The sequence below is a fragment of the Pongo abelii genome, chromosome 21, assembly GCF_028885655.2.
Source record: "Pongo abelii isolate AG06213 chromosome 21, NHGRI_mPonAbe1-v2.0_pri, whole genome shotgun sequence".
Classification (NCBI taxonomy): Eukaryota; Metazoa; Chordata; class Mammalia; order Primates; family Hominidae; genus Pongo; species Pongo abelii.
The window spans coordinates 32,569,392-32,592,638 of record NC_072006.2 but is presented as its reverse complement, the minus strand read 5'-3'; the positions used below and the strand labels follow the sequence as shown (position 1 = coordinate 32,592,638).

Here is a 23,247-nt window from a genome sequence, read left to right as displayed (position 1 = left end):
AATTATGCAAGATAAGGTTATGCGTCTTCGTATCTTTAGAGAGAGATGAATAACGAATATACACATGAATGCATGAGACTGGGAGGTATAGGTAAGAACTAGCCAGATCCAAAATTCCATACAAAATATTAACAATTTCCACTTAGCCCTTGATTCTTCCCCGAGGTGCTGACAATAGGGGACCCCTCCAGGATCTCTGTTAAATACACATGTTCTGGTGAGGGTAGAAATAAGTATGAGACAGGAAGGCACATTCAATGATTTCTAAATAGTGTGGGGTCAAAGGCCCCATGTTGGACAAAGCCCAGAGGCAACCTCCCCCACTCTCAAGATCATGGTTTGGGATACCCACTTCACACAGGAATTTGTCACTCTGTTCTTCCATGCCTTTATTGGTGACAGCAATGGACAAGAACAATACCAGGCATAGCAGACACCCTAGCCCAGTACCTGAGGTGCCAGGCAGGCCCTGCAGGGCCATTGGCACATCCAGTCCCAGCCCAAGATCCAGTCTACCCAGGCCATGTCCCCGAATGGGCAGGAGGCCGTCTGTCCAGTTTGTATGTGTGGATCAGTCTCTCTGAGTGTCTGAGCCGCTGCCTGCAGGGCCCCCCCATTCTCCGCACATGGTAGGGGCTGTTAGGAACATAGCGTGGCATCCCCCGGTGGACCACTGGGCCCCAGTGCTGACCATGGGGATTAGGGCCAGGGATTGGAGGTGGCAGAGGGCCAGGCACAAAGTTCACTCCAGGGCCACATCCTACAAAAGAACCAGCCATTACAAGAGTGGGCTTCTGGCCAGAGTGAGTGCAGCTCTGCCTTCAAGCAACTCTTGTCCTCCAGGTGAGCTTCTCTGCTTCCCTATCTACAAAAAAGGGATAGCCCTTCCCCTACCTTCAGACAGTGAAACAGTGACAACCAGTGAGCTGATTAATGAACCTACAGATGATGTTTAAGATTCAGGGACTGCTGTGACCAAACCCAGTGCTAGGGGCACAAGGAGCTACCCAACTCCTCTCAGCTTACCTAGGCATAGGAGGCTGGGTAGGGGGAGGTACAAGAGGGTAGGGGAGCTGCAGAAGCACCTACCTAAGTGGGATGGCATCGAGAAGTCCTCCACTGGATTATAGTTGAAGAATTCATGGGGTGGGAAAGGCTGGCCTGGGAAAAAAGGGGTATCCTGGGGCAGGGGTGGGAAGAGGGGAGGTGGCGAGGGCTGAGGAAGCGGGTAGGGAAAAGGCATGGGAGGAGGCAAAGAAGAAGGTGGGGGTGGGAGCAAGGCCAGGTGCTCCCCGAAGTCTGGGGTCTGCCTATGGCTTCCCTGGAATGGATGATTCATCTCTGCCCAGTCCTCAATCCACGGGTCTAGGAATGGGATGGTTGTTTTAGGTAGGCTTGGGAGCCAGGCTGCCCTGAACTCTGGCCGTCCACACTTCTAAAGCTCTATTCTTTCCTCTTGGAGAGCAGAGCCACCAGGCTGGAGCACCCTTGCCCTCTACCCAGTTTTCCTCATTCCCTCTCATTTCAGGCCAAGCCCAAGGTGTGTTCCTTCTCTCTTACCTCTCAGACCTACCTTTGTTCTAACCTCACACTTCCCTCCAGAGCCTTCTTTGTTTGCCCAGGTCTTGTATCTAGCTTTTTCCTCTCCCACCTCCTCCCCATAGACCAGTAAATAAGCCAAACATAAAGATCCTGTTATTCCCTTCCCCAACAACTTCCTTTTACCATCCAAACTTCCAAAAGGAATGTTTTGCCCAATTTCCACTTCCTCCTCAATTGCTCACTCCCTCCTTTAATCCAAACCCATGCTCTCAACACTTTTCCTGCTAAATGTAACCACCTGCTAACAAATTCCCTTCTTCTCAAGTCACGTGACACTGCCAGTAGCCTCAATCCTTCCTAAAAGTGCCCCTGCCCTCATCTCCTTTTGTTTCCACCATAGTCCCTCTTTCCTGCCAATCCAAAGCGTGAGCACCTTTCTGTCTCCCTCACAGTTCCCACTGTGCCCTCAGTTTTAATCTCTCTGCTGGGTACCAATGACTGCAAATCTACTCTGTATTTCCAAAGTACCTCAAATAAATCTGCTGTGACCAAACTCACCAACTCATCCTTCCACCCCAAATCAACTCTGCCTTTTCATGGCCCTAACTTCTGTAGCTCCAAATTGGATTTCAAAGGCCTAAGCCATCAAAACTAGCCTTACAACCTTCAGAGCATCCCATCATTTGCTGGGGATCAATTATTACATCTAAACAAGAAAATGGGGATGTTTAACCAAAATCTGAATTCACCTCCCTGATGCTCCAACTCCTGGCTACCAAGTGTTACAGGTCTGTCTCTACGATATTCCTGGACTCTCTGTGCCCCCACATCCACTTGTGCCGCCATAATCGGCCTTCTAACATGACTTGTGCCTCCCATTCAATAAATACAATTCTGTTGATACTGGGTACAGGGAAATTGTGCTAGACACTGGGGCTGAAAGGGGTGAGTCGTCAACAAGTGCAGCAGGAAACTTGCCCTTTAAGGACATGATGCAGGGGAGAAGCAGCCATGGAGACAATCAGCCACGGTGCCCTCTTTGTGTGCATGCAGGGACTAGGGCGTTGACATGGAAACAGAGGTTCTGCAGCAGAGTGTTACAGTTGAGATGTGATGGGGAGCAGTGCCTCAAAACAAGGGGGAGTGAGGCCCTCAGAAGCCTCCACCAATGGCCCAGAGACGGGGCCAGAGGAGAGCTACACCAAGCTGCACCAGTCACAGTGGGACTCTGAGGCTGAACTAAGAAGCCTATGGAACACTGTCCATTGAGCCCAAGTCCATAAGGCTGGCCTTCCCGATGCAACATCCCTGTTCCACACCCTGCCAGTTGACTGTACCCCCACCCCCAAGCTGTGGGCTTCTTTGCTTCTGCCACACTGCCTGGATGGCCCTTCCTGTCTTTCCACTCCTCACACCCATGCCCCATTTCTTTCCTGTTAATCTGTTGGGTAGGACTCTTGCAACATGCTGTCTTATGTGGTCAATACTTGTACAAGCTCCTTCAAGCACACAGAAATGACTACACAGCCAGACTGTAGAAAACTGGAACTTGGACAAGAATATTGCTCCGATGATCTAACCCTCCTCAGGGGTTGAGGAAGGTGCATGCAGAAGCCACAGGAGTCCTTCAAGGGACCTCTACTTCCCTTGAGTGGCTGTGTCCCATTCTGTTTCTGAGCCCTGTCCTCTGAGGGCCCCAGTGCATCACTACCCCCCACTCATGGTAGGGCTCACCAGGGGGATAGCCACGCTTGGGCAGCTCCACGCCCCAGGCGTCAGCCACATGGCTCAGAAGCAGGTGTGAGAGGTGGCGGTGCGCATGTTGGTCCCAGTGGACACCATCCCGATGACGGTGCTGTACTGCATGCCGGAAGTGAAAGTGGAGGTCTAGGACATCGAAGCAGTGGTCACCGGCCAGCGTAGCACTGTAGAAGTTCCCTTCAACCACATCCCGCCGCAGGGAGCCTGCCAGGGGCTGGAGCTGAGTGAGAAAGTGCAGCCTCTAAGAGCCACAGAATGCAGCAGGGTTGGAAAGCAGGGTGTCCTATCTACCAGTCTGCTGTCCCATCTCTTGTCCTGATGGGCCTCAGTCACTTGCCTCTGGCAGGAGGAAACCCCCAGTGATACGCTCCCCGAGGGGCATCGCCATGTTCCACACCAGCAGGCAGGAGTCTGGCAATACTTGGTCCATGCGCACAAACACCCGCTCCAGGTTCTCCCGGTAGCTCTCCATTGAGCAGCGACCATATCTGTTGGGTAACACACAGGGTGGGCAAAAGCACAAAGGTGGACTGCCTCAGCCATACTTCCAGCCCCAACCGGTATTTCCCTTTCCCTCGCCCCAACCTGGAGAGATCCCAGAGGCAGGAGTTGATGATCACCAGGTCCGGGGCAGGTCCATATGTCAGCTCTTCCAGAACATCCTCAAGGTACTCGGAGTAAACACGAGTGAGGAAGTAGAAGCGCACAAGGTGGTGGCCAGAGCCCGAGCAGAACTGGCGGACCTCACGGTACTGTGTCCCGTTGTGCAGCTCGCCCAGCTGGCCCCCAGCCACCAGCTGGTCCTGTTCAAAGCTCAGCTCCCCCTACCCACCCCCCCCACCCTACTGGTCAGACCCATGCCAGGGAGGAGAACCCTGCCAGGCCAGGGTCTGTGCCCACCCACCACTGACATGGCCACCAAGCTTCCCTCACCTTGGCTTTCAGCTGGGCAGCTGTGAGCAGTGAGTCTTTCTGGAGCAAGAGCACCAGGTCCTTGTACACAGCCCTCTGAACTGGGAGGAGACAGAGATCCCAGACCTCAGCCTGCCCCAGCTCCTTCCAAGTTCAGGACCCCATTTTCCCAGGGCTGAGGTGCCCGACACCAGCTCTGTGGTTGACTTAGACGCAGAAGAAAAGATGAAGTTAAAAAGTCCTGGCATTGCCTCTGTTCTGTGTGCCTCCCGGCCAGCAGTATACAGTGACCCAAGATCACCTGGCAGAAATTAAGTCGGCCAAGTCACCCAGGAGACACACTACACAATGCAACGCTTTCGTGATGGAAATTATGGGGAGCTGTCAGGGCGAGAAATGCTGAGCAAGGATGGGCTAAAAAGTGCACAGGTTATTACACTTGTCAGGACACCCGTGGAAGATGTGTGGGACATAAAAAGAGAAAACCTACTGGACGAGAACAGACCAGAAGACAGACAAGAGACGTGAGATGGAAACAAATGGTCCAGACACACTGAACGGGCTGCAAGGTGTGGGACTGGAAGCGTCACCCTAGAAGAGGCACTCACTGGAGTCCCCCAAGATGACCACGAACTTGTTGTGTAGCAGCTGCTGGACTTCCGAGGCCTGGAAGTGGACCATGTCGCTTCGCAGCGGGCGGCGCGGCTCCTCGCTCGACAGACAGAAGACCATGCCGCCACCAGCAACGACAGGCTGCAGGGAGAGGCCACTAAGCAGCGCGATGGTGGGGACTCAGGGCAGGTCAGCCTCAGGGCTAGCCCCTCCGGGGCTGCTCAATGCTAAAGGGAGGAGGTGATGGCGGCAGAGCCATGGTGGCGCCAGCCTTGGTCACACTTGGTACCAGAGGCATGGGGTCGTCCAGTCAGCAGGCCTCCAGGGCACTGGGGAGCTTCCCGCGCGGCGCCACCCTGCGCCTCACCACGTGCCCGCCGCCGTCCCGCGCATGCGCGCACCCGCTCGCGCCAATTACCAAGTCCCGGGGATCCGCGGTGTTCACCCGCGACCCGGGTATGCCTGCGCACCGCGCGCCTGGCCCGCAGCGGGCTCCTGGCCAAGCCTCATGTTCCCGCGCCCCAGTCGGCCAGTCGGTTCTGCAAAGCTCCCGCCCCGCAGAGACCGTGGGTCCCGGTTAGCCGTCGGTGCACAGCCCAGCGCCCAGCGCTCTCCATGCGAGCGTCGCGGTGGCCCCGACGGCGCCTCAGGCCTCGGCGCCTCGGGCTGCGACGCTCACAGCTTCCACTTCCGTTCACCCATGTCCCGCCCTGAGCGACCCCCAGTGCCCGAAGGGAAAGCAAGGCGATGGAGGTGGCCGCCACAGGGCGCAGGAGCCAGGGCTGGGCCCACTTGGCGGGCGCGAAGCCCAGGTACGGGCCGGGGTCGCGGCGGCGGCGGCCAAGTGAGGCTGCCCACAGTGGTGATGGCCGCGGCGGCGGCCTCGCCACGTGATCCGGACGGGCGGAAGCGGAAGTACCGGCCTGGAGCCCGCTCTAGGTGGGTGTCCCCTCGGTGCTTCCCAGCTGCCGTCTGCACCAGCCATGGACTGCTACACGGCGAACTGGAACCCACTCGGGGACTCTGCCTTTTACCGGTGAGCTGCCCCGCCCTCCCGCCCACGGCCTGGCTTACCCTGCTCTCCCGCCGGCTGGAGTCTCCCGGCGGCGCTTGCCCCCGTCACTACTGGCGCTGGGGTCCGCCCCGCGCCGGCTCTCCCCGAGCGTCTGCCACTTAGCGCACAGCCGCCTTTGGGCAAGGAGCCGGGCCTTCCCCTGCTCCAGAAAAGGAAACTGAGGAAAGCACAGTGGTCACCCCGAAGCCCAGGTCTGTTAGCCTCTGGAAAGATGCTCAGATCTCGCTGAGGGAGGCAGCTCGCGGGTGACAGGGAGTGCCCAGTCTCCTGCCGGAAAGTGCTGCTGAAGTCGGACCACAGGGGCGCTCCGAGGGGGGCGGGATCGCACGGCGGGCGGGGTAACAGTGCTGACCAAGGCTGGGAAAAGGGGGCGAGTCGTCCGTGAATCCCGGAACAGCGGAAGTGGGAACCCCTGGGTTAGGGCAGCCCGCCCATGGGAGTTGTAGAGTCCTAAACCACGGATCTTTCTGAAGTGTAAACCCGTTACATCGTTACCCAGATTAGGATTTTCCCATAGCTTCCTTAAAACTACGAACTTCTCGTGGAACTATAAGGCGTCTATAAGGCAGCCCGTTTGTCTCTCCAACCTCATCTACCGCTCTCCTACCCAAATCTTGCGTTCCAGCTGCGCAGAATTACGAGGCCCTAACCAGTCTGCAGTTTTTGTGGATACTGCCATTTCTCTCTATCTCACTGAAGAATTTTGCGCATCCTTCAGGACTTAGTTCAAGAGTTCTTTCTGGAACTGTGCCTGATTCTCCCCCAATAGAATCCTGTGGGCCTCACTGGGCCCAGTGCTAGGGTCTGTTAAGTATGGCCTATTTGTATATTTAGGCGACATTTGTATAGGTTTCTTCTGCTAAACCAGGCTCCTTCAGGGCTGAAAGCATTTTTTTTTTTTTTTTGACAGTGGCTTCCTCTGTTGCCCAGGCTGGAGTGCAGGGGCACTCGGCTCACTGCAACCTCCGCCTCCCGGGTTCAAGGGATTCTCCTGCCTCAGCCTCCCGAGTGGCTGAGACTGCAAGCCCCCGTCACCACGCTCGGCTAATTTTTGTATTTTTCGCTAGAGGTGGGGTTTCACCATGGTGGCCAGGCTAGTCTTGAACTTCTGACCTTAAGCAATCTATCCACCTTGGCCTCTCAAAGTACTAGGATTACAGGCGTGAGCCACCGAGCCCGGCTAAAAGCATGTTTCTTGCTTCTCTTTATCACCAGTGCATATTTAGAACAGTGCTTGCTATGTAATAATTGCCCGTTAAAGTTTTTTAAAAATATTTTACTGGGCCGAGCTTTGTGGCATGTACCTATAGTCCCAGCTACTGGAAAGGCTGAGTTAGGAGGATCACTGGAGCCCAGAAGTTTGAGGGTGTAGGGACTGGTGATAGAACCTATGAATAGCCACTGCACTCCAGCCTGGGCAACATAGCATACTCCCTCTGAAAAATTAAAAATATTATTTTAAGCCAGGCGCAGTGGCTCATGCCTGTAATCCCAGCACTTTGGGAGGCCGAGGTGGGAGAATCGCCTGAGGCCAGGAGTTTGAGACCAGCCTAACCAACATGGTCAAACCCTGTCTCTACAAAAATTAGCCGGGCATAATGGCAGGTGCTTGTAATCCCAGCTACTTGGGAGGCTGAGGCAGGAGAATCGCTTGAACCCGGGAGGCGGAGGTTGCAGTGAGCTGAGATAGCATCATTGCATTCTAGTCCAGGCAACAGAGTGAGACTCTGTCTCAAAATATATATATGTTATGGATTGCAAGTAAAGATCACAAAGACATTGCATGGGGGTCTTTACTTAAATAGAAGACATTTGTTTGTGCTAATGAAACTATATACCATTCTCATTGACGTATTAAAACTTTTAAATGTAATTTTTGGTACCTAATGTGATATACTTCCTAGATGGACAACTGCCCTGTGGCAGTTTTTAAAGACCTGTTGCATTTGTTGTTTATTTATAATTGTCTCTTAGAAATATGCCTGTGCAATTGGCCGAGTGTGGTGGCTCATGCCTGTAATCCCAGCACTTTGGGAGGCCGAGGCAGGCAGATCACGAGGTCAAGAGTTTGAGATGAGCCTGGCCAACATGATGAAACCCCGTCTCTACTAGAAATACAAAAATTTGCCGGGCGTGGTGGCACGCGCCTATAATCCCAGCTACTCGGGAAGCTGAGGCAGGAGAATTGCTTGAACCTGGGAGGCGGAGGTTGCAGTGAGCCAAGATCGCACCACTGTACTCCAGCCTGGGCAACAGAGCAAGACTCCATCTCGGGGAAAAAAAAAAAAGAAAAGAAATATGCCTGTGCAATATGAAAAAATTGCAAAAACTTCTTTAAAAATCCATAAATTCAGTAGAAAATGATTTCCGCTTGTTTCTGTGGAGAAGGGATTTCAGCTGACAAAGGTAGCCATGTCATTTAGTATTTACACACCAGCTAGTTGACACAACATTCACTTTTAAAATATCAACTTTACTTGTATTATTTTGAAGATACCTGTTGCCTACCCAGGCTTATTAAATCAAAGAGTACTGCAGACATTGACCTCATTACCACAGAGCTCTTATTTATCAGATGTAGTCTTTGCTTTGTTGACATGTTAATAAGGTTTTAAAAGAATGTATGTGTTGGGTGCATGCCACAGATACAACCTGAATGATTAACCTACTCTTACCTGTGCTGTACTGCCAGAAAGGATTAGGGGTCTAAGGCTTGCTGGGGAGGATATTTATGTTTTAAGTTGCTAACAGCTATTGAGCCTTTCTTATGTACTAAACATACTAAGTACTTTGTGTGTTTTAACTTGCTTAAGCCTTACAATCCCATGAGGTAGGTATCATCTTACTCATGAGGAGGCCAAGGCACAGAGAGGCCAGGTTATACAACTAGTGACCAGGTTACACAGCTATTGAGTAGTGGAGTCAGGCTTTGAACCCAAACAGGTTCTAAACCTCTGTTAAAAAATAGGATTTTGGGGGTGGGCAGGTTACCAGGAAAATATAAGAGCATGTTTCACCTTTTCCACCAGAAAGGAAATGCTTTGAGAGCAGGTACTTAGTTTTGTTCACATGTGTGCATAGCTTTATGCATAGGCAGGACTTGATACATGTCTGAGTCAGTGAATGAATGATAAAACAGGTGGCAGACATTGCATTTCAAGTCCTATCTGCCTGATAGGATTCTTTTGCATTGGGAAGAGTATTCTGGAGAACCCACTCAATTTGGGAAGGCAAGGAGGAGAAACGGTGACCAGTTCTTATGGGACTCCAGAAGTTAAGCCATTTTTTTAATCCTAAAAATGCAACTTGGGCTAATCTAATTAATTGATTTGTCCCATCCCTTTGGCAGGCTGAGCCACTATGATAAAACAGATGTGGAAGGGTTCTGCCTGCCATCATAGAGCTTACAGCCAGCAGGTGAGACAGCTGATAATCACTCAGTATTTGTTTGATCATAATCACTATAAAGAGAGGTATAGGAGCAAATAACCTAAGAGAACATGTTACAGACTCTGGGAGTCAAAGGTAGAGAAGACACTCTGAAAGAAGTAATAATACCCTATCCAGGGCATGAGTAGATTTAGGTGCAGGAAGTGGGATGGAGGTGGAGAAGAGCATATACACAAAAGTCTTGAGGCAGGAAGGACTGAGGCATGCACAGTGACCTAAAGAGAGCCAGTGTGGCTGGAGTGCTGTAGGCAACAAGAAGAGGACATGGATGAAGTTGATGCCCTTCGTGTAGGGGTCACACCCTGTAGGGACGTGTAGACCACCGTTACCTGAAGAAGGATGGGAAGCCTCAATTAAAGGATCTTAACAAAAGGTTGATGTAATTGGATTTGCAAGGGGTGTGTGTGTGTGTGTGTGTGTGTGTGTGTGTTTTTAAGTTCCTTTTGTAGGTAATGCTGGGGAAAAGTTGGAAGGAACAAGCAAAATGGAAGCAAGGGAGATGGTTAGGAGCCTGATGGAACAGAACAGGAAAAAGTTGAGGATGGCCAGTACTGGGGGTGGTGATGGTGGAGGTAGAGAGAAGGGGCCAGTCTCAGAGATTTAGAGGTAAAGTGGAAGAAATTCGTAATGATTGCACTTGGTGGGGAGGAAGGAGAGAAAGGAATCAAGGATGACTTGGATTTGGGGCTTAAATAAAATCATGAGACAGGAAGCGTGAATTTGGCAGGGAAGGAGGTGAGCTTGGTTCTAAATACATTGAGTTTCAAGTACTAAGAAGCATCTTATGGTAAAAGAAAAGGCGAGTTAAGATACATTATATACTCCTGAAATTATTTTTAGAAGGAAGAGCAACTATTTAAGTAGTTATATTTTTGTTTCATTTTGTTTTTTTGATATATAAACATGAACTTTTTTTTCAAAAAAATCAGCTGTGTGTACTGGCACGCACATGTAATCCCAGCTACTTGGGAGGCTGAAAAAAAAATGAACATTTTAAAAAATTGTGGTTAAATATACATGATATAAAATTTACTCTCTTAACCATTTTTGAGTGTACCCTTTAGTAGTGTTAAGTATATTCACGTTGTTGTGCAACCAGTCTCCAGAACTTTTTCATCGTGCAAAACTGAAATTCTATACCCTCAAACAACTCCCCATTTCTTCCTCCCTCCAGCCCATGGCAACCACCATTCTATTTTCTGTCTCGGTATTTTGACTACTCGAGACTCCTTATGTAAGTGGAGTCATACAGCACTTATCTTCCTGTGACTGGCTTATTTCACTTAGCATAATATCTTCAAGGTTTATCCATGTTATAGCATGTGTCAGAATTTTCTTCCTTTTCGAGGCTGAATAATACTCCATTGTATGCATATACCACATTTTGCTTATCCATTTCATCTTTCCGTGGACACTTGGGTTGCTGGTAGCCCTTGGCTATTGTGAATAATCTGCTGTGAATGTGGGTCTACAAATATCTATTCAATATTTTCTGTACTCCGCTTTTTTTTTTTTTTTTTTTTGAGATGGAGTCTCGCTCTGTCACCCAGGCTGGAGTGCAATGGTGCGATCTCAGCTCACTGCAACGTCTGCCTCCCGGGGTCAAGTGATTCTTCTGCCTCAGCCTCCTAAGTAGCTGGGATTACAGGCGCCCACCACTGCACCTGGCTAATTTTTGTATTTTTAGTAAAAATGGGGTTTCACCATGTTGGCCAGGCTGGTCTCGAACTCCTGACCTCAGGTGATCTGCCTGCCTCGGCCTCCCAAAGTGCTGGGATTACAGGCATAAGCCACTGCACCTGGCCTCTGTACTCCGCTTTTAATTATTTTGGGTATATATCCAGAAGTGGAATTGCTGGATCATATGGTAATTCTATGTTTACTTTTTTCCATAGCAGCTGATGTACCGTTTTACATTCCCAGCAACAATGCTCAGGAGTTCTTTAGTAGTATATGTTTTTGAGACAGGCTGGAAACAAGGGATTGCAGGAGTGACAGGGAACTCTCTTTAGGGCCTGGGATTTGGGAATTACTGGATTATACCCCAAGGCAACCAGGTTATACCTAACATGCATCTTCCTCCCTAATGGTCTGATATCTTAGCTTGGACAGGCTGGAGATCATCTATTTTCACTCAAGGGTCTTCTCACACCCCAGTAGACCATGCTTCTCCAGCAGTTCAGCTGCCCTGCCACAGGAATTTCCTCACTATTTCCACCAGGGGACTGGAATTGAGGCTACCAGCACCTAACTACATCCTTAGGTTTAACAGTTTCCTGGTATTCAATTCCAAGGTCCATTTACTGCTGCTGAGATTTCCACTTCTGGGACCTAGGAGTGGAGCAGAAAGATGGGGCTGGCCTTCCTCACTAAGAGTGTGGCCTCTCTTCACAGAGTCCTCACCCTTAGGCTTTTCTGAGAAGCTGCCCTTCACTCTGCCCATCCATACCCTGTGCTACCCTCCAGGCACAGTTTGAGTCACCTCACTGTCCTCTAGAAGCCCACTTTACCTCTAAGGCTTCAGGAGGTGGTCCATACGTTATTGCTTTTCACTCCCTGACCTTTACTTTTGTACCCCTTTAGGGGGTCCATTGTGTCTCCTTCCCAGCTGGTCGGTGTTGTGTCGCTGCTGACATCCTTGACCAACTGCATTGCTCCCTGATTGTTGTTTTAGCCCACAGCCTCCTAGGCATCCCAGCTCTTGCCACCTTCCAGGGAGACTTAAGTGGCCACCTGGCTTCATGGTTCTATGACCTCTACTCAAGTGATTTTATCCATCTCACCCACCCTCTCCCTGGATCCCATCCCACCCTTGTGCTCATCCAGAACTGCTCTACCTCTGAAATGCTAAATTCAAACTGCCCCCTCTATTTTTTTTTTTTTTTTAAGACCGACTCTTGCTCTGTCGCCAGGCTGGAGTGCAATGGCATGATCTCGGCTCACTGCAACCTCCGCCTTCCGGGTTCAAGCAAATCTTCTGCCTCAGCCTCCCAAGTAGCTGGGATTACAGGCATGTGCCACCACACCCAGCTAATTTTTGTATTTTTAGTAGAGACGAGGTTTCACCATGTTGGCGAGGATGGTCTTTATCTCCTGACCTCATGATCCGCCTGTCTCGGCCTCCCAAAGTGGTGGGATTACAGGCGTGAGCCACCACGCCCGGCCCCGCCCCCTCTCTTAACATAAGCTCCTGTCTGCACTGATACTCTAATACCTCCCCATGATATACCCATCCTTCAGCCTCCTCAGGATCCTCATTCGTGGAGCCCTCTGTTCTCTTGGTGTTTACATGCAGAACCCCCTTTTGTAGATGTTTCCCTCTCTGCCCACCTTAGAGTACAGCCACAGTCAGTTGCTTCAGTTTTTTTCTTGCCCTTTCCCTAGCAACCTTGATCCTTTGTCCTTTGGTTACCCCTGCACGGTGCAGAACTGCCTTCCAGTGCACCAGCCTCTCACCACCTCTGTACATGTACCCAGGCTGATGAGCACTGCCATGAGGTTCACATAGCAGGCAGGTTGGGACTGCTACACATCCACAGGCACCAAACCCAACTGGGGTCCCACAACCCTATTATATGGAGTCAGCCTGCATTCACTCACCACAAGGGCTCTACTTCTATTTATTTTTAGTTTTTAATTTTAATTTTTTAGAGACAAAGTCTCACTCTGTCACTCAGGCTGGAGTGCAGTGGTGCAGTCTTGGTTCACTGCAGCCTCGACCTCTTGGGCTCAGGTGATCCACCCACCTCAGCCTCTCAAAGTGCTGGGATTACAAGTGTGAGCCACCATGCCTGTCTGAAGCAACATTTTTGTAAGGTTGTTATCAGGTGTAATAGTGAGCGGAGCCACTCCCACTTCCACCTCTTGAATCTAGGCCCCAAATGGAGGAGATAACACCATATAATCATCTCTGATTAAAAGCATAGGCTGCATCCTATAAGAAAGAACCCCACCCTTTTAAGGACATTGTCTTGCAATTGGTGCTAAAACCAAGTTGTCAGTAAATTTAGGTCAGCCACTTGTGAGTGATGGGGTATAGGGTAAGGCCAATTGATCCTATGGCCGTGAGCCCACTGCTACCTTTCTTTGCTATGAAATGAGGTCCTTGATTAGCTGCAGTGCTTTGCAGATGCCACAGTGCTGGATAGAGCATTCTGTAAATCCACAAATGGTGGGTGCTGGAAAACACATTGCAGACAGGAAAGGCAAATCCACATTCAGAATATGTATCTGTTCCAGTGGGGATAAGTCATTGCCGTCTCTGAAATGGAAGAGACCCAATATAATCAACTTGTAGGCTGGTTCCTCCGGGAATGGTGCCATATTGGGGTCATGTATTGTCTTTGCTATTGGCAGCATTACGTGGATTTGGGAGGCTTCTAAGACAGCTACCCCAAGTTAGGTTAGCAGGGGTTTCAAGGAAAAGCTAGTCTGCTTGGAGACAAGAAGGCTTCCCTCTGGTAAGGGAAGCTCAGAATGACCTGGGAGTTCAAGATTGTCAGTTTCATGTGGATCTAACCAGATATCCCTCTTCCAAGTTTCAGGATCTCATTGTTTCCTATCAGTACCCTAATTTTCACATGAGAAATGGTGTGTTGGGGGAATTCAACTGTTGTAATTCAACAACTCACACAAATTTGTGTTTGATTTTCAGCAATAGCAGCTATGTGGCTACAAGGAATAAGTTTCTTTTTTTTTTTTTTTTGAGGCGGAGTTTTGCTCTTGTTGCCCAGACTGGAGTGCAATGGCACGATTTTGGCTCACTGCAACCTCTGCCTCCTGGGTTCAAGCGATTCTTTTGTGTCAGCCTCCTGAGTAGCTAGGATTACAGGCATGCGCCACCACCAGCTAATTTTGTATTTTTAGTAGAGACAGGTTTCTCCATATTGGCCAGGCTGGTCTTGAACTCCTGACCTTAGGTGATCTGCCCGCCTCTGCCTCCCAAAACGCTGAGATTACAGATGTGAGCTACTGCACCCGGCTGAAATAAGATTTTTTGTTGTTGTTGCGGCAGGTGGGGGGGGGAGCTGTTAGAGAAGCCTTCTGCTTCTCAGAACATGACTCAAGCTGAATGTTAACAAACCTGAGATCACTTTCTCTTTGAAAATGTTCAAGTGCACTCAAAACAATCCATCCCATGCCACCATCTATAAAGTCATCATTACTGCCACACTGGCAAATATAGAAGTCACTCCTAAGCACATGTTTCAGTTACCATTTCACCACAGTAAACTGCAGGCTTGATGAACTGTGATGCAAGTGCATACAATGGGTTATAGCATCAGTTTTCCATTGACAAAGAGCTCAACACCAAGCCAGTTCCGAAATCCCATCTTTAGGGGGTCTATCTTCTGGGACTATTCCTTCTATACCAAGTCTGTACCAGTCTGGGTCAAGTCAGAAGACTTAACATGGGAAGTTTAATATAAAGAATTATTGGACTGGTGCGGTAGCTCATGCCTGTAATCCCAACACTTGGGGATACCAATGCTGGTGGGTCAGCTGGGGTCAGGAGTTCGAGACCAGCCTGGCCAACATGGCGAAACCCCATCTCTAATAAAAATACAAAAAATTAGCCAGGCGTGGTGGCAGGCACCTATAACCCCCAGCTACTTGGGAGGATGAGGCAGGAGAATTCCTTGAACCTTGGAGGCAGAGGTTGCAGTGAGCCCAGATCGTGCCACTGCACTCCAGCCTGGGCAACAAGAGCGAAACTCTGTCTCAAAAAACAAAACAAAACAAAAAGGCCGGATGCAGTGGCTCATGCCTGTAATCCCAGCACTTTGAGAGGCCGAGGCGAGCAGATCATGAGGTCGAGAAATTGAGACTATCTGGCCAACATGGTGAAACCCCATCTCCGATAAAAATACAAAAATTATCTGGGTGTGGTGGTGTGCACCTGTAGTCCCAGCTACTTGGGAGGCTGAGGCAGGAGAATCGCTTGAACCTGGGAGGTGGAGGTTGCAGTGAGCCGAGATTTTGCCACTGCACTCCAGCCTGGCAACAGAGCAAGACGCCATCTCCAAAGAAAAGAAAAAGAAAAAGAAAAAAAATTATTTAACTGTGATAAAGGAGTATATGATGTGGCTGGACATGGTGGCTCACGCCTGTAATCCCAATACTTTGGGAGGCCATAGCAGGCAGATCACACAAGCCCAGGAGTTTGAGACCAGCCTGGGCAACATGGTGAAACCCCATCTCTACACAAAAAATTAGCTGGGCATGGTGGTGCGCACCTGTAGTCCCAGCTACTCAGGAGGCTGAGGTGGGAGAGTCACCTGAGCCCTGGGAGGTCATGGCTACAGTGAGCCAATTGCACCACTGCACTGTAGCCGGGCGATAGAGTAAGACTGTCTCAAAAAAAAAAAAAAAGAGAGTATGAGATATAAGAAAAAATTTGATAGCCAGGGGCCAAGGAACAGTACCCAAGGAATGACAGACTTGGAAGAGGGAGCCAGTCTTCAGGCTAGGGTTCAGACCTCATTGGAAAAATACAGTTGCAGCCCACTGGATGGCAGAGAAGTTGGTTTGCCCAGGTTAGAGCTGGTCTATAATACCAGACAAGCAAGAAGCAACCCTCTGGGGCCACAAGGGATATGAAGACGTAGGCAAGCTGCAACTCTTAGCCTGGGGTGTTGGGTGTGCGGTGTGAATGGGAGTGCTGGTGCAGGCAGGAGGCCTGCAACACACAGTGTCAATATGGCAGGCTAGGCCAGGCATGGTGGCTCACGCCTGTAATCCTAGCATTTTGGGAGGCAGAGGTGGGCGGATCACCTGAGGTTGGGGGTTCGAGATCAGCCTGACCAACATGGAGAAACCCCGTCTCTACTAACAATACCAGTTTGAGACCAGCCTGGCCAATGTGGTGAAATCCCATCTCTACTAAAACTACAAAATTAGCTGGGCATGGTGGTGCATGCCTGTAATCCCAGCTACTTGGGAGGCTGAGGCAGGAGAATTGCTTGAACCTGGGAGGCAGAGGTTGCGGTGAGCCGGTATTGCACCATTGCACTCCAGCCTGGGCAACAAGAGCAAAACTCCATCTCCAAAAAAAAAAAAAAAAAAAAAAAAAAAAACCAGGCTGGGTGTGGTGGCTCACGCCTGTAATCCCAACACTTTGGGAAGCCGAGGCGGGCGGATCACAAGGTCAGGAGATCGAGACCATCCTGGCTAACACGGTGAAACCCCGTCTCTACTAAAAATACAAAAATAATTAGCTGGGCGTGATGGCAGGCTCCTGTAGTCTCAGGTACTCGGGAGGCTGAGGTAGGAGAATGGTGTGAACTCGGGAGGTGGAGCTTGCAGGAGCCGAGATTGTGCCACTGTACTCCAGCCTGGGCGACAGAGCGAGACTCTGTCTCAAAAAACCTATGGCTGGGCGTACAGGTGTGCAGAGGACGTTGGAAACACTAGTGCACAGGCAGAATGCAGCCAGTGGCCAGGCATCTTGGTATAGAGAGGAAGTGGGGACCTGGTGTGGGCAGGAAGCCTGGAGTGCAGCGTCTGTCGAGACAGCTTGAGAAGGTGATCTGGAAAGTGCTGCGATGTTGCTGAGGGACCATGCTTTGTGGATGCGTGGCTGGGGCGGAGCAGTACTAGATATTCTCACACCCTGACTGCTGGCTGACCACCAACACTGGAAGCACAGGAGGGCCCCTTCCTAGTGCAGTGTCCTTCCAGCGCCCTCTGCTGAGAAAGCTTAACATGCTCACTATAAAGGAGAAATGTTTAAAGGAATGCTGACCATTACCACAGAACATGGGTTAAAGGGTGAATTTGGAGCTGAGAGGCAATGCGTTGATAACTGGCATGCTAGATTTGTATGAATATCTATTTTCCTATCAGATGTTTTTTCACCCAATGATTTTAGTTATAGAATGTCAAAAGAAATGCATATGGGTTGTAAATTCAAATAATGCCAAAGTATATACAGACATACTTTGGAGATATTACGGGTTCAGTTCCAGACTACAACAAAAAAATGAATATTACAAAACACATCACATGAATTTTTTTGGTTTCCCAGTCCATATAAAAGTTTTATGTTTACAGTATACTGTAGTATATTAGGTGTGCAATAGCATTATGTCTAAACAAATGTACGTAACTTAAAAATACTTTATTGCTAAAATATGCTAGTGATTATCAGAGTCTTAAGCAATGTGTAGTATTTTTGCTGGTGGAGGGTCTTGCCTCAATGGTGATGACTACTAACTAACCTGAGTTGTGGTTGCTGAAGGTTAGGGTGCCTATCATAATTTCTTAAAACAACAATGAAGTTGCCACATCAGTGGGCTCTTCCTTTCATGAAAGATTTCTCGGTAGCATGCAATGCTGTCTGATAGCATTTTATCCACAGTAGAACTTCCAAAATTGGAGTTAATCCTTTCAAACCACGCCGATGCTTTATTAACTAAGTATATGTAATATGAATCCTTTGTTGTCATTTCAACAGTGTTCACAATAGTAGATGCCATCTCAAGAAACCACTTTCAGCTGGGCATGGTGGCTCACACCTATAGTCCCAGCACTTTAGGAGGCCAAGGTGGGTGGAGCACTTGAGGCCAGGAGTTCAAAACCAGCCTGGCCAACATGGTGAAACCCTGTTTCTACTAAAAATACAAAATTAGCTGGGTATGGTGCTGGGTGCCTGTAATCCCAGCTACAGGAAGCCTAGGCAGGAGAATTGCTTGAACCTGGGAGGCAGACGTTGCAGTGAGCTGAGATCATGCCACTGCACTCCAGCCTGGGTGACAGAGCAAGACTCTGTCTCAAAACAAACAAACAACAACAACAAAAAAACTCACTTTCTTTGCTCATCCATAAGAAGCAAATCCTTATTTGTTCAAGTGCTGAGATTGAAGCAATTCAGTCACATCTTTAGGCCTCACTTCTAATTCTTATTCTCTTGCTATTTCCACTGCATCTGCAGAGACTTCTTCTACTGAAGTCATCCATGAGGATTGGAATCAACTTCTTCCAAACTCCTGTTAATGTTGATATTTTGACCTCCTCTCATGAATCATAAGTGTATTTTATTTTTATTTTTTCATTTTTTGGGACGAAGTCTCATTCTGTCGCCCAGGCTGGAGTGCAGTGGCATGATCTCGGCTCACTGCAACCTCCGTCTCCCGGGTTCAAGCGATTCTCCTGCCTCAGCTTCCTGATTAGCTGGGATTACAGGCACCCGCCACCACACCTGGCTAATTTTTATATTTTTAGTAGAGACAGGGTTTCACCGTGTTGGCCAGGCTGGTCTTGAACTCCTGACCTCAGGTGATCTGCCTCCCTCAGCCTCCCAAGATGCTGGGATTACAGGTGTGAGCCACCGTGTCCAGCCATGAATCAGAAGTGTTCTTAACGGCATCTAGAATGGTGACTCCTTTCCAGCTGAGATTGCACCACTGAAAACCTTTCCAGGCTTTCAATTTACTTTGTCCAGATCCATCAGAGAAATTACTAGCTATGGCAGCTATAGCCTTATAAAATGTATTTCTAGGCCAAGCACGGTCGTGCACACCTGCAGCACTTTGGGAGGCCAAGGTGTAAGAATCACTTGAGGCCAGGATTTCAAGACCAGCCTGGCGACAGAGTGAGTCCCCGTCTCTGCACACACACACACACACACACACACACACCAGGATTTCAAGACCAGCCTGGCGACAGAGTGAGTCCCCGTCTCTGCGCACACACACACACACACACACACACACACACACACACACACACACACACACACAATTTTTTAGCCAGGCGCACTAGCATGCGCCAGTAGTCCCAGCTACTCAGGAGGCTGAGGCTGGAGGCTCACTTGAGTCCAGGAGTTTGAGGCTTCAAGGCTACCGTGAGCCATGATCACATCACTGCACTCCATCCTGGGCAACAGAGCAAGACAGTGTCTTTCTAAAAACAAAACAAAAAAAAACGAGAAAGAAAAAAATGTATTTCTTATATAAGACTTGAAAATTGAGGCCTGGCGTGGTGGCTCACATCTGTAATCCCAACACCTTGGGAGGCCGACGCAGGCGAATCACTTGAGGTCAGGAGTTCGAGACCAGCCTGGCCAACATGGTGAAACCCTGTCTCTACTAAAGAAATAGAAAAATTAGCTGGGCATGCTGGTGCATGCCTGTAGTCCCAGCTACTCAGGAGGCCGAGGCAGGATAATTGCTTGAACCCGGGAGGTGGAGGTTGCATTGAGCTGAGATTGCACCATTGCACTCCAGCCTGGGCAACAGAGTGAGACTCCATCTCAAAAAAAAAGAAAAAAGAAAATTGAAATCACTCTTTCCTTGATCCATGAACTGCACAATGGATGTTGTGTTAGAAGGCATAAAGACAACATTAATCTCCTTGTACATCTCCATCAGAGTTTTTGGGGGACCAGATAATGTTGTCAATGAGCAGTAATTTTTTTTTTTTTTTTTTTTTTTTGAGATGGAATCTTGCTCTGTCACCCAGGCTGGAGTGCAGTGGTGCAATCTTGGCTCACTGCAACCTCCGCCACTTGGGTTCAAGTGACTCCTCTGCCTCAGCCTCCCGAGTAGCTGGGACCACATGCGCACGCCACCATGCCCGGCTAATATTTGTATTTTTAGTACAGATGGGGTTTCACCATATTGGCCAGGCTGGTCTCAACTCCTGACCTTGTGAAGTGCCTGCCTCGGCCTTCCAAAGTGCTGGGATTACAGGCATGAGCCACTGCGCCTGGCCAATGAGCAGTAATGTTTTTAAAGGAATCTTGTTTTTTTTTTTTGAGCAGTGGGTCTCAACAGTTGGGCTTAAAACATTTAGTAAACCATGCTGTAAACAATGTGCTGTCATCTAGGCTTTGTTATCCCGTTTCTAGAGCACAGATAGAGTAGATTTAGCATAATTCTTAAGGGTCCTAGGATTTTCAGAATGGTAAATGAGCATTGTTCTCAACTTAAAGTCACTAGCTGCATTAGGCCCCAACAAGAGTGTCAGCCCTGTCCTTACACGCTTTGAAGCCAGGTGTTGACTTCTTTCTAGCTATGAAAGGTCTAGATGGCATCTTCTTCCAATATAAGACGGTTTTGTCTACATTGAAAATATGTTGTTTAGCCAGCCACCTTTGTCAATGATCTTCGCTAGATCTTCTGGATAACTTGCTGCAGGTTCTTTGTCAGGACTTGCTGCTTTACCTTGTGCTTTTATATTACAGAGATGGTTTTTTCCCTTAAACCTCATGAACAAACCTCTGCTAATTTCAAACTTCTGCAGCTTCCTCACCTGTCTCAGCCTTTATAGAATTTAAGAGTTAGGGCCTTGCTCTGGATTAGGCTTTGGCTTAAGGGAATGTTGTGATCTTATACATAGTTCACTAAAACTTTCTCCTTACCAGCGAAAAGGCTACTTTGTTTTCTTATCATTCCTGTATTCACTGGAGTAGCACTTTTAATTTCCTTCAAGAACTTTTCCTTTGCATTCACAACTTGGCTAACTGGCACACGAGGCCTAGCTTTTGGCCTGTCTTGGCTTTCAACATGCCTTCCTCACTAAAGTTAATCGTTTCTAGCTTTTGATTTAAAGTGAGAGATTTGCCATTCTTCTTTCACTTGAACAGTTAGAGCGTTTTTAATTAGCCTAATTTCCACACTGTGTGTCTCAGGGAATAGGAAGACCTGAAGAGTGAGGGAGAGACGATCAGGGAATGGCTCGTTGGTGGAGCAGTCAGAACACATACAACATTTATCCGTTAAGCTCACCATCATGTATGGGTGCAGTTTGTGGCACCCCAAAACAATTATAGTAGTAACATCACTGATCACAGATCACCATATCAGATATAATAATAATGAAAAAGTTTGGAATATTGCGAGAATTACCAAATTGTGACACAGAGACATGAAGTGAGCACATGTGGTTGGAAAAATGACGCTGATAGATTTGCTTGACTCAGTGTTGCCACAAACCTTCAATTTGTAAAAATGCAGTAACTGCAAAGTGCAATAAAGTGCAACAAAATGATGTATGCTTGTAGTATAAAAGTGGACAGCTCTGCAGGTGTCTACCCCATCTACCACCCTCTCCAAAGGTAATCACTGTGTCTGGTTTAGTATGGAAGTCTCTTGAGCATTTTTCTGTATATTAACACAGAAGTAAAATAATGAAATAGCATTTATTGTGGTTCTCCCTATATGGCCCATAGTCTCGTTTCAAGTATCAATTTGCACCAATTTGAAATGCTATCTTTATTATTTGCTCAATTCTGAGATCTTTTCCTAGACTCCATCCTCTTCCATTGATCTGTCTGCACATTCCTGTGCCAAAATAATAGTTTTAATTAATTTTATATAGTGTGTGATATCTGGTATACATCTGTTCTCATATTTTCAAAATGTTCTTAAATATTTTGTGGTATTTCCTCTTTCAGATGATCTTTTCCCCCTATATGAACTTTTTTTCTTTTTCTTTTTTTTTTTTGGAAACAGAGTCTCCCTCAGTCGCCCAAGCTGGAGTGCAGTGGCACAGTTTTGGCTCACTGCAACCCCTCCCTCCCAGGTTCAAGCGATTCGCATGCCTCAGCCTCCTGACTAGCTGGGATTACAGGCATGCGCCACCATGCCCAGCTAATTTTGTATTTTTAGTAGAGATGGGGTTTCACCATGTTGGCCATGCTGGTCTCGAACTCCTGACCTCAGGTGATCTTCCCACCTCGGCCTCCGAAAGTGCTGGAATTATAGGCGTGAGCCACTGCGCCCAGCCCCCCATTTGAACTTCAGAATCAGTTTGTGCATTACCCCTCCACTGGCCGGATAATTGGCGGAAGGTGTTTATTGGAATTCCTGTACATTTATAGATCATTTTGGATATTGCTCCATGTTTTCTATATCCTTGGAAAATATTTGATTTTGGAAAATTTTCATTAGATGTATTATTTGATATCTTATAGTTTTATTGCCATAATTATTAGGATCTCTTAAAAGTTGTATTTCTTTCTTTTTTTTTTTTTTGAGATGGAGTCTCACTCTGTCGCCCAGGCAGCTGGAGTGCTGTGGCACAATCTCGGCTCATTGCAACCTCTGCCTCCTGGGTTCAAGTGATTCTCCTGCCTTAGCCTCTGAGTAGCTGGGATTACAGGCACCCACAACCACGCCTAGCTAATTTTTGCATTTTTATTTTTATTTTATTTATTTGTTTATTTATTTATTTGTTGAGATAGAGTTTTGCTCTTGCTCCCCAAGCTGGAGTGCAGTGGCATGATCCTGGCTCACTGCAACTTCTACCTCCTGGGCTCAAGCAATTCTCCTGCCTCAGCCTCCCGAGTAGCTGGGATTACAGGTGCCTGCCACCACACCTGGCTAATGTTTGTATTTTTAGTAGAGACAGGGTTTCACCATGTTGGCTAGGCTGATCTCATACTCCTGACCTCAAGTGATCTGCCCACCTCACCTCGAAAAGTTGTATTTCCAATCGATTCTTGCTATGGTAAGAAAATTTCTTGGTATAGAAAATAGATTGATTTTTGTTGATCACCCTATGCCCTCTGTGAGAGTCTCAGATTCATTGTTCGCTAGACTACTTTGGGGTTTTTTGTTTTGTTTTGTTTTGTTTTTTTTGAGACAGGGTCTCACTTTGTCACCCAGGCTGAAGTGCAGTGATGCTGTCTTGGCTCACTGCAGCCTCAAACTCCCAGGTTCAAGCGATCCTCTTGCCTCAGCCCCCCAAGTAGCTGGCATGCTATTTGTAACTACAGGCATGTGCCATCACATGCAGCTAATTTTTGTATTTTTTGTAAAGACAAGGTTTATCCATGTTGCCCAGGCCGGTCTCGGTCTGCTGAGCTCAAGCAGTCTGCCTGCTTCGGCCCCCTAAAGTGCTCAGATTACAGGCATGAGCCACCTCACCCCTTACTTTGGATTTTCTAAGTA

At 48.3% G+C, this 23,247-nt stretch overlaps 2 protein-coding genes across 5 annotated transcripts in view; one reads left to right on the top strand and one right to left on the bottom strand.

Annotated features, from left to right (window-relative positions):
* Positions 1-364: 364 nt before the first annotated feature.
* PCED1A (PC-esterase domain containing 1A) lies at positions 365-6,271 on the bottom strand. 4 transcript variants are annotated; one of them, XM_009233418.3, is made up of 8 exons: positions 5,902-6,271; positions 4,824-4,968; positions 4,237-4,316; positions 3,889-4,127; positions 3,641-3,791; positions 3,277-3,523; positions 1,090-1,365; positions 365-760 (listed from the first exon to the last, which is right to left on the bottom strand). In XM_009233418.3, the coding sequence occupies exons 2-8, from the start codon at positions 4,945-4,947 to the stop codon at positions 513-515; spliced, it is 1,365 nt and encodes a 454-aa protein (XP_009231693.1). In that variant the 5' UTR covers positions 4,948-4,968; positions 5,902-6,271; the 3' UTR covers positions 365-512. The 4 variants fall into 4 exon arrangements, with proteins under 4 accessions (XP_009231693.1, XP_002830153.1, XP_002830152.1 ...); XM_002830107.3 differs by having other exon boundaries at positions 3,889-3,974; positions 5,902-6,193; XM_002830106.5 differs by lacking the exon at positions 5,902-6,271 and adding an exon at positions 5,246-5,379.
* VPS16 (VPS16 core subunit of CORVET and HOPS complexes) overlaps positions 5,743-23,247 on the top strand; it is an 83,779-nt gene continuing 66,274 nt past the window's right edge. Inside the window, exon 1 of the mRNA XM_009233421.3 lies at positions 5,743-5,863. Coding sequence (XP_009231696.1) covers positions 5,811-5,863 — 53 coding nt within the window. The 5' untranslated portion in view covers positions 5,743-5,810. The remainder of the gene's footprint in view (positions 5,864-23,247) is intronic.